The sequence below is a fragment of the Nannospalax galili genome, unplaced genomic scaffold (genome assembly GCF_000622305.1).
Source record: "Nannospalax galili isolate Female #2095 unplaced genomic scaffold, S.galili_v1.0 scaffold291, whole genome shotgun sequence".
Taxonomy (NCBI): Eukaryota; Metazoa; Chordata; class Mammalia; order Rodentia; family Spalacidae; genus Nannospalax; species Nannospalax galili.
In genome coordinates, this window is record NW_008330588.1 from 179,374 (window position 1) to 189,362 (window position 9,989).

General features: G+C 42.9%; 1 protein-coding gene across 9 annotated transcripts in view; it reads right to left on the reverse strand.

The window, feature by feature from the left end:
- Positions 1–9,989, reverse strand: part of Csgalnact1 (chondroitin sulfate N-acetylgalactosaminyltransferase 1) — a 353,381-nt gene that overhangs the window by 85,904 nt on the left and 257,488 nt on the right. For all 9 annotated transcript variants that reach the window (XM_029554628.1, XM_029554624.1, XM_029554618.1 and 6 more), the window contains one exon: positions 5,947–6,840. In XM_029554628.1, the coding sequence (XP_029410488.1) occupies positions 5,947–6,574 (628 nt within the window). In that variant the 5' untranslated portion in view covers positions 6,575–6,840. The remainder of the gene's footprint in view (positions 1–5,946; positions 6,841–9,989) is intronic.

Genomic DNA, 9,989 nt, shown 5'->3' on the forward strand with positions numbered 1-9,989 from the left:
GGGAGAGTGCCATTTGGGATGGGGGTATAAAGATATTAAGATTGTTTGGGATGTACTGTATGAAATACACAAAAATAATAATAAAAAAGAAATCCTCCCTCTTTCTACGTTGCTTCTGTCATGGATTTTGTCACAACAACAGAACACTCTGACTATACAGAGTGTGACATTCCATTGACCCAAGACCACAGATCTGAGGTTCTGCTGAAAGCAAATCTCCTACTAATGGACTTCCAGGTTTGGGGTGTGACCACAACAATCCCGATCATGAGGAAAATCTATGCCATTCGGTTCTTATAAACTGCTGGACTGTGCATGATGGTTGAGACCAGGCTGTGAGGTTGTGAGAAGAGCTAATTGATTTACAGAGCAATGTGAGTTAACAAAGTAATCAATAGGTTTTAAATTATTGTTTAAAAGGGGTGTTGCTTCCCTGCTGAATGTAACAAGTTAAAAGAAATATTTTGAGTCCTTGTTTTGTAGAGTGGACATAACCAAGCACAGAAAGAAAAGATCAAAACCATGAAGGTGCAGTGCATGTCAGCAGAATGGGGCGGCCCCTCAGGAGTCTTTTGCTCTTGTTGTTGTTTTAAGGAGAAATTTACACTGTCTTCCATACTCTTTTTTCCTGGAAGTCCACTGGCTGTTTATAGAAAATATTAGAAAGAACCTTAAGAATGTAAACCTGGTAAGGGGACAGCAGCCATGTGGGAAGAGAAAATCCTCCTGAACCCTTTTTACTGGCTTCTCCCTGGGGAAGGAAAACATCATGGGTGGGAGAAAATGTAACATCTATTCTCTACCTTAGATAAACAGCAGCAGAAAGAGAGGCAAAGAGTCTTCCTCCTGAGGTGGGGTAGGAAAATATCCCCAAATACAGTACCATGGTATCTGCTCGGGGTTGAGATTTATTCAAAGATCAGCAATAATCCCACCTGCCAACTTGCCACTGCCCTGTATAGTCAGCTAACAAGCTTGTAGAAATAAGTCACAGCAGAATATTACTAGGAAGTTTTGACAGTGGCTTGTTTCACAGAAAAGTGCAATGAAGCCTCCTCCAAGAAACAGAACAAGGGACACCTGAACTACAGGGCTGACAGACAGTGCTCAGGTAAAAAAATCCTCACCTTAAACACAAGGTCTCACTGGATGATTAGAAGCCTATGGTTCAGTAAGGGTAGCCATAGCAATAACAAACCTCAGACTAGCCTGTTTCCTGACTATAAAGGGTTTGGTCCCTAATTTACACTGACGTGAGTTGCCCATTTTTATTATACCATGAAGGCAAGCCTATCTAAGCAACCATTTTGTTTTCAACAAAGTACATGAAGCATTCACTCCTTTGTTATATAATAGATGAGTTTGTCCAATTGAACATATTTAAGGTAGACTAGAAAAAGCAACGAGCTTCATTAGTTAGATGCGTTTTTTCACCTTACAGTTTTTTCAATGTATGATGATGGATTTATTGGATATAACCATATTCTAAGTTGAGAAGCATTTGTAGATGAACTTACCCACTCCCCCCAACACACACACACTAGAGGCCTAGGGGAAAGAAAAGGCATTTTTAGATACAAACCTTATTTACCTTAAACTATACATGGTATCTGACTTTCAACAAAAATTATGAGGAACTAACTATCTGTGAGGAGTTTAAAATACTAGCATTGACCTGTTAAAGGCTCCAGTGGAAAGAGCAGACCACTGGGGCCACTTTAGTGGAGAGGTGGAGATGACAAGTCAATGGAAATTCCAGAAACTAAAAATCCAGTAACATGAACAACGAATGACTATTGACTTGAGGTAGGTCAATAAAAATGACTCCAACTGAACATAGAGAAATAATAAAATCGAACAAGAAGACAGAACATTTGAGAACTGACAAGCAGTGTTGCATACCCATAACTGGAATTCCAGAAGAGAAAAGGAAGAGGGCCAAGAAATATTCAAAGAAATGTTCCCAAACCAGCCCTAAAGTGCATCTCTAAACAAGTTCAGAGAACACCAGGTATGCAAATATGAAAACAAAACAAAATGAAACTGTGAGCTGGTTATCAGCATTGTATATTAGCTCCCCACTGTCCACAAAGGGCGTCCCAGACTCCCAAGAGAGAGTACAGAACACAGTATATAACTGGCTTTGTCCTACATATACATTTATGATAAAGTTTAACTTTTATATTAGACATAGTAAGACATAATAAAATAAATGATTACAACAATATACTATAACGGAATTTATTTTAAAGCGATGAACCATTTATTCTGGCATTTTTTCCTTTAATATTTCCAGACTGTAGTTGACCTAAAGCAGCTGAAATTACAGAAAGCAAAACCTCAGAGAAGGTGGGCCAACTGGGCCAACGCTGTTTCCCCGGTTTTGATCAAGTACGCGGCTGTGCACAATACTGACTTCTCCTCACTATTTCTGCAACTCTTCTATAACCCTAAAATTATTTCAAACTAAGTCTGTGAAAAGGAGGTTAATTGTTAGACTCTGTATTGGAAATGAGCTAGCCATGTGGGTGCTGGGATTCGAACCCTGGTCTTCTGCAAGAACAGCCAGTGCTCTTAACTGCTGATCCACCTCTCAAGTCCCAGAAAGCTACTTTCTACACCCACTCATCTGTAACCCTTAATATTTCAGTTTGTATTTTCAGATTGTGGTTCAGCTCAGGAACCTATCTGTTGTGGTTCTACTTCTATGAAAACTATTTTCCCATTCAAACGCTCTCTCTTCCTCTCTCCCTCCCTCTCTTCTCCTCTCCCTCCCTCCCTTCCTCCATCCTTCTCTCCCTTCCTTTCCCCCTTCCTTTCTCCCTCCCTCTCTTCTCTCTCTCATTCTTTTATTCTGCCTTCTATTTTTTCAACAGAGCTGAGTCTAGAACCCTGCAGCTTACAAATGTTAAGAAAGTGATAACCAGCCTGGTCTACACAGTGAGTTCCAGGCTAGCTGGGGCTACAGGGAGATCCTGTCTCAAAGACAGAAAAAAAAGAAAGTGATCTTGCACTAAGCTACATCCAGACTCTCTTACAACGTATTCTTAATGTGGAATATAGTCAAGAGAAACAGTGAAGCTTCATTTTTCAAAGTCCTATGGGAACTAAACTACCTGAAGTAAGGTTAATAAACTCACCAATCACAAAATTTCTGCAACAGAAAGTCGCTCTTGACAGCTTCTCAGTCTTAAAACAATACCTTGTAGAGGGTCCGTGTGCCCCAGCCCAGCAAGGCCCAAAAGAGCTGATCCTCTACAAAGGTGTTGGAATTGTATAGTTAATTTTCTATCCAACATCCTTCTTCTTTACTGTCTTTTCCTGTCCTCACAATTTTAGAAGCAGGACTGGCCACATTGTTGGCAAATTTCAGGGCAAAATAAAAATATAGAACATTTTTTTTTCTGGCATGAGCTCTCCTGGTTACAGGGCTTCCTTATATTGAACTTAAATTCTACTTCCTGAAACTCCCTTTGGCTGGTAGCTGCTTTCAAAATACCCAGCTCCCCGTGGCTATGAAAGATGTTTTCTGTGATCCCTTACTATGGATAAGAATTTAAAAATTAAGTAACCTGAACTGCATATATATATATATATAAAGTGTTTTTTTTTTAATTCACCTATCACAGAAGAGTAATTGACTAAGTTTTGCCAAATTTGGAAGATATGTGAATTGGTCTGCCTTAAAGTATCAGCTGTTTTTTACACATGGAAACCAACATTGAGCAACTTTGATGGGGATGTCTGTAATAGTCAGCCAGATCTCAGAGCAAATAGAGTCAGGGACAAGAGGTTGGTGTTACCACTGATTGAGAAAGATAGGCCTTACATAATCAAGACATCGTACGTCATACAAAGAAAAGCAGACAGAGATTTCAAAAAGGAAGGCAGATTGAAAATCAAAAGGGCAAACTTTTCAAACTGCAGGCATTGATTTGTAATCAAGTTCTTTGCAAATTGCTTTGTACGTGGGCAGCTCTGGGTAGCACAATCTGGGGAGAGCGGCAGAGCAACATTTTTTTAAAATGATGTTTAATGATATTCCCTGATGGTCAGCTAGTAAGATGTTATATGTAAAAGTGTCTCATAAACCATAATGCACCACAAAATGTGATGCTGTATCTTTCTATCCTGAACCTTACTGAGTGCTCACTATGTGCTTTTCATGATAGTTGGTAGCTGGGGGCTTTATGCATTTTTTTTTGTATCACATAAAGTGAATAAAAAGCCTCTTAGGAAAAGACTGATTTTGTAGATTATTTCTTTATCTGACTCTAGGTATATGAAAAATGATGTTATTTTAAAACTGCATGAATTTATGACTCATTTATAAGTAGAAAAAAAAAGTCACAAGGCAACCAACTGTCAAAAGGGACCAGGCAGAAATAGCAGCAAGATTCTGTGTGCGTGTGTGTGTGTGCGTGTGTGCGTGTGTGTGTGTGCGTGTGGGTGTGTGTTTGTGTGCATGTGGAAGCCACCCAATGTTTTCCCTTAAGAACTGTCCATCTTGTTTCTCTGAGCTAGGATCGCTCATTGGCTTGGAGCTTGCCAAGTAATCTAGGCTGGCCAGCCAGAAAGCACCAGGGATGTGCCTGTCTCCACCTCCCCAGGATTGGGATTACAAGTATGCACTATCACACTTAGTTTTTTATTCAAGGGTTCTGGGGGTTCAAACTCAAATCCTCATACTTACAAATGCAAACACTTTACCATCTGAGCTGTCTCCCTAGCCCAGGAGGACTTTTGACTTGCCTGGAGGCCATGAGATGGTTTCCACACAAAAGTGGTAACAGGTTTAGGTAGACTCAGCAGTATTTATGGCTATGTTGAAGCAAATTTTATCCAAAATAGTAGAAAGAAGTTAGATGCCCTTGAAGGCACCACTTCTCTGAAATTACTAGTTCATTTTTCAACCAGTAATAATGTACCAATAAACAAGAAGATACTAATGAGTCTGCCAAGGAACTGGATGATGTTGCTGTCATCTAAAATCAGACACAAACACAAATTAATCCTGGGCTATCTTGTGCCCATAAAAAACCCACAGAAAGTAAAAAAGCAAGCACTTCTGTGAGCTCTGATGATCTACACAGCATTACACAGACGTTAAGAGCCTGCACTCAGAGCTCTGACTTCCTGGGTTCAAATTCTCGCTTTGTCTCTTGTGAGCTGGGGTTCTTCTGAGAGAAAAAAGTGCAAAGTTCTTCCAAAGGGCCTGGCACATGCAAACTCTTCATTTTGTGCTTTTTTCCTGGGCCGGAAAAAGTAACCCAATTCTTATAAGTATCTGTGAGAAAAGATACAATGGAAATTGCCTAGAATATTGGTGTTTCAGAGTTATATATTTATATTTTGTTTTATTTCTTTGTGTGTGGGGGGAGGGGGGATGTGCGTGTTGTGGAAACCAGAGGTCAGCATTGGGTGTCTTCCTCAATTGCTCTCCACCTTATTTTTCGAGACAAGGTCTATCACTGAAACTGTGAGCCAATAGACCTAGGTGCTGGGAACTAAACTCAGGTCCTTTGGTGGGTGCTGGCAACCAAACTCAGGTCCTCCAGACCAGCAGCAAGTACTCCCTCATCACTGAGCCATCTCTCCATCCCCCTTCACTGACACTGAAGCTTCCAGATTGATTAAACTGACTTCTTACAAGGGTGTTGGGGATCCAAACCCAGGTCCTCATCCATGCGAGCACTTTACCAACCAAAGCGTGATGCTCCACCATCTTCTGACATAGAACAACTAAACTGCACACAATAAAGCTTCCAAGAGAAAGTAAGTAGAAACAGATGCTCTGAAAAATCAAACTCTTCCATAAACCTCGCCACCAGCCATCCCAGAGCCAACTGCCAGGTTCCTGCAGCCAAGACCTCCCTGGCCTCGGGGTACCCTCAAACTGTCTCCTCCAACTCCCTGCCCCCATGCCCAAGCTACAAAAATGCCAACCTTCTATGAAGTCGGAGGCGGTGTAAGGACGCTGATTTGGGCTGCTCTCTGCAGGACTGTTCAGACTCTCCAAGGCGGATTCAATAGCCTCCACCAACTCATCACGTTTGTCCTTCCTCACTGGCTTCTCCTCGGGGTGGCGGGTTAGGCCTGTTTCCAGTTGGTACACCTTCTGCAAGGTGAAGCTATCGAAAGGCACAGCCGCATACTCGGTGGCCAGTTTGACACCCGCGTGCACCTCGGCTTTGTCCACTTGCCCACGCAGGAAGGCCAGCAGGTCTGCCTGGGCTTTGGGCATGGGACCCCAGGCGGGTCGCAGGCCTGCAGCATCGCTGGCCTGGTCCTGCCCGCTGCGGAGCTGCTCACTGCGCGCCTGCAGCTCATCCTTGAGCTGTGCGATCTGCCGCTTGAGGCTGCTCACGTAGTTGCGATGCTGCTCCTCGCGCTCCTGCAGCACAGCCTGGTAGCCCTCTTTCCCCGTGGGGCCATTGGCCCGGGGCAGCCCCAGCTGCTCCTCGTTGCCTCTTGGGGTGCAGGCCAACATGTAGAGAACCGAGATGGCGCAGCAAAGCAGCACCAGCAGAACCACCACGCGAGAAATCCACCCCAGCATCCCGCGACGAACCATCCTCACTCAGGTGCAGGCCATGCATCCAGTTCCCGCAGCATCCCAGCGCTCCCACGCAAAGCTTTCCCCGGACTAGACCACAGGAGCCCCTGGGCAGATTTCATCCATTTCCTTCTAGAGGCAAGCCTGCCTTTGGAAGTCAACCACCACGGGAGACAGCTCTCTTGCTTCCAAGGGAAGATCGTCCAGGCAGAAGCAGCGAGTTAAAGGGAACCTCCAAGTTCTTCCATGCCTTCCCATCATAGCCTTCCTAATATCGCAAAGACCTGAGGAGACATAAAAACCGGGGACTCTTAAGGAACATAATACCTTGTTTTCATTCAGAGCTTCTTGAACTTTCCCCACTCAGGACCAGTTTTCACTTAAGAAATATTTAACCTGATCTGGAGAATATAGGTATATAAAATAAGTACATAAATGAAGCATTTACCGATAATAAATCACAAAGACATGCACTTGAAAATGATTCTTTGATATGTATATAATTTCATCATTTCTTAAGGATGAAGCAAATCTGCATATTAATGAGATGGATGTGTTTACTTGACATAATTACATCTTAGCTGAATATTTGATACTATAGGACATGTAGTACATTGTTATGGTTTTTTAGAATTGATCAATAATTTAATTTTATAATCATCAGTACTAAGAATACTACTTTGTATGAATACATAATGCAAAAACAGCAGATGTTTGTTTAAGGCCTTTTCACAAACAGTTGAAAGATCCCAAGCCAAAATTTGTTTAGTGAATATTTTAAATGAAAGCAAGTCAGCAACCCACACAGCAATTTAAAAAATCTAACACAATCCAATCCAAAGATGTACTAATTTGGTATTGGCGCACTGAGGAATGATATTAAGAAACTGTTAACAGTCTTTGTTGCCTATACTCAAACATTAAGAGCTGGAAATTCTATACGCCCAGTTAAGACACTGCAATTAACAACATGATAGTCTGGGATCTGAGTCAAGGTGATTCCAAGAGTATGGAATTGTGTGGTGTGGTGAAATGTACACGGCAAGTGCATATATCTTGTGTTCAGAACCAAAGCTGTAGGGAAGTCTCATGATGCAACACGGGAAAGAACTGTTAGAAACACCTTGACTTCATCATGAATTTGATTTTGAATTAATTTTGGAAAATACATGTTTAGAAACTCTTACTGCTATTGAATTTTTCATGACCCTCATACTTAGTTACATGACCTCATATGAGGTTGAAACCCACAGCTTAGGAAGCTGTGTGCTCACTGACTGACATCAGGAGTCAACAGACCTCCCTTGAGATTTATGGCAAGTGCTTATGAAAAATAATTAAATATGAGTATGTTTGTAAATCAGAACAGACGTTTGCATCAAAACACACATGGAAAGATTTGAGGGAAATATAGCCAAATGTGAACAATAATTCTGTTTGGATAGAAAGGCTGAGAATGGTTTCCTCTGTTGCCTCCATTTTATTGTAGCTTGTAATTCTTCACAATGACACATATTTGTTGTTCAAAAAGCAAAAGTTCAAGGACACTGAAATTGCTGTCAGAAGACTTCTTAGCCAGTGCCCCGTTAGCCAAGAGAAGTATGTAGCCAGAAGTGTATATCTGTGTGCTCACCTTTGAAGAAGGCACAGGAGCCACCAGAATAGATTCGAAGCAAGCTTTCTATTTTATTAATTATTTAATAGGTTCATACAATGTAATTTCCCTCCCCTCCCTACCCACCTGACTTTGTGTTTTTTCTCTTCCCCATTGAGTTTAACTTGTGTTGCTCAAAGACTCGTGAGTGTGGAGTGTGGTGGACCCACCAGGGGTCACAGTATGTCTTACTTTGCTTTCTGTTGCTGTGATAAAACACTGACCAAAACTAACTTTGGAAGGAAAGGGTTTATTTGGCTTATAGGACAGTCCACCATCAAGGGAAGCCAAGATAGGAACTCAAGGCAGGAACCCGGAGGTAGGAACTGAAGCAGAGGCCATGGAAGAATGCTGCTTACTGGCTTCTTTCCCGTGACTTGCTCAGCTGCTTTTCTTATACAGCTCATTCCCACCTGCCCATGATGGCATTGCCCACAGTGGACTGGGCTCTCCTACATCAACTAGCAATTAAGAAAATACCTCACAGACATGGTCAAGGACAATCTGATGGAGGGAATTCCTCTACTGAGGTTCCCTCTTCCCAGGTTACTTTAGTTTGTATCAAGTTGATGAAAACCTACCAGCATACATCCTTAAAAAAAACTGACTCTTCCTCTCGGAAGCTGTCTAATTCCAATAGCTCCTTAGCTAGGGGTGGAACTTCATGCCTACCTTTACCCTCCATGCTGGGATTTTGTCAGGCTTGAACTTGAGCATGTTTTGTATATGCTGTCACAACTGCTGTGAATTCGTATGTGCAACTACCCTGCTGTTAGAAAACATGGTGTTTCCTTGCAGTCATCCACCACCTCTGACTCTTACAGTCTTTCTTCCTTTTTTCCCAAAAAGATCCCTGAGCCTCTGGGGAGGGATGTGATGTAGCTGTCCCATTTAGGGCTGAGCATTTCATAAGTCTCTTATTCTCTGCACATTGACCAGTTGTGGGTCTCTGTGATAACTGCCTTCGACTGCAAGAAGCTTCTCTGATGAGGGTTGAGAGATGCACTAATCTATGGGCTGAGCAACAGGTCATCAGGAGTCATTTTCATACTCTGTCCATTTAATAGAATTATAGTAGAATATTAGTAGAAGGTTCTCCCATGACCTATCTAACCACAAGCTCCTGGCCCTGATAACAGTGCCAGGTATAGGTTCCATCTTATGGAGTGTCCTAGTTTGTTTCTTCATTGCTGTGACAAAACACTCTGACCACTACCAACTTGGGGAGGAAAGGGTTTATTCATCTTGCATCTCCCAGGCCGCAGTTCATCAGGGGGCCCAAGGTAGGAACTCAGGGCAGGAACCTGGAGGCCCTATCTAACCACAAGCTCCTGGCCCTGATAACAGTGCCAGGTATAGGTTCCATCTTATGGAGTGTCCTAGTTTGTTTCTTCATTGCTGTGACAAAACACTCTGACCACTACCAACTTGGGGAGGAAAGGGTTTATTCATCTTGCATCTCCCAGGCCGCAGTTCATCAGGGGGCCCAAGGTAGGAACTCAGGGCAGGAACCTGGAGGCAGGAGCTGGAGCACAGGCCATGGAGGAATGTTGCTTACTGGCTTGCTCCCTTGGCCCCTGCTCAGCCTGCTTTCTTATGCAACACAAGCTCACCTGCCCAGGTGTGGCACCACCCACAGTGGGCTGGGCCCTCCCTCATCACTCATCAAGAAGATGCCCTTCAGACATGGCCACAGGCCAGTCCCATAGAGGCAATTCCCCAATTGAGGTTCCCTCAACCCAGGTGTGTCAAGTTGACACTACAGCTATCCAGCACATG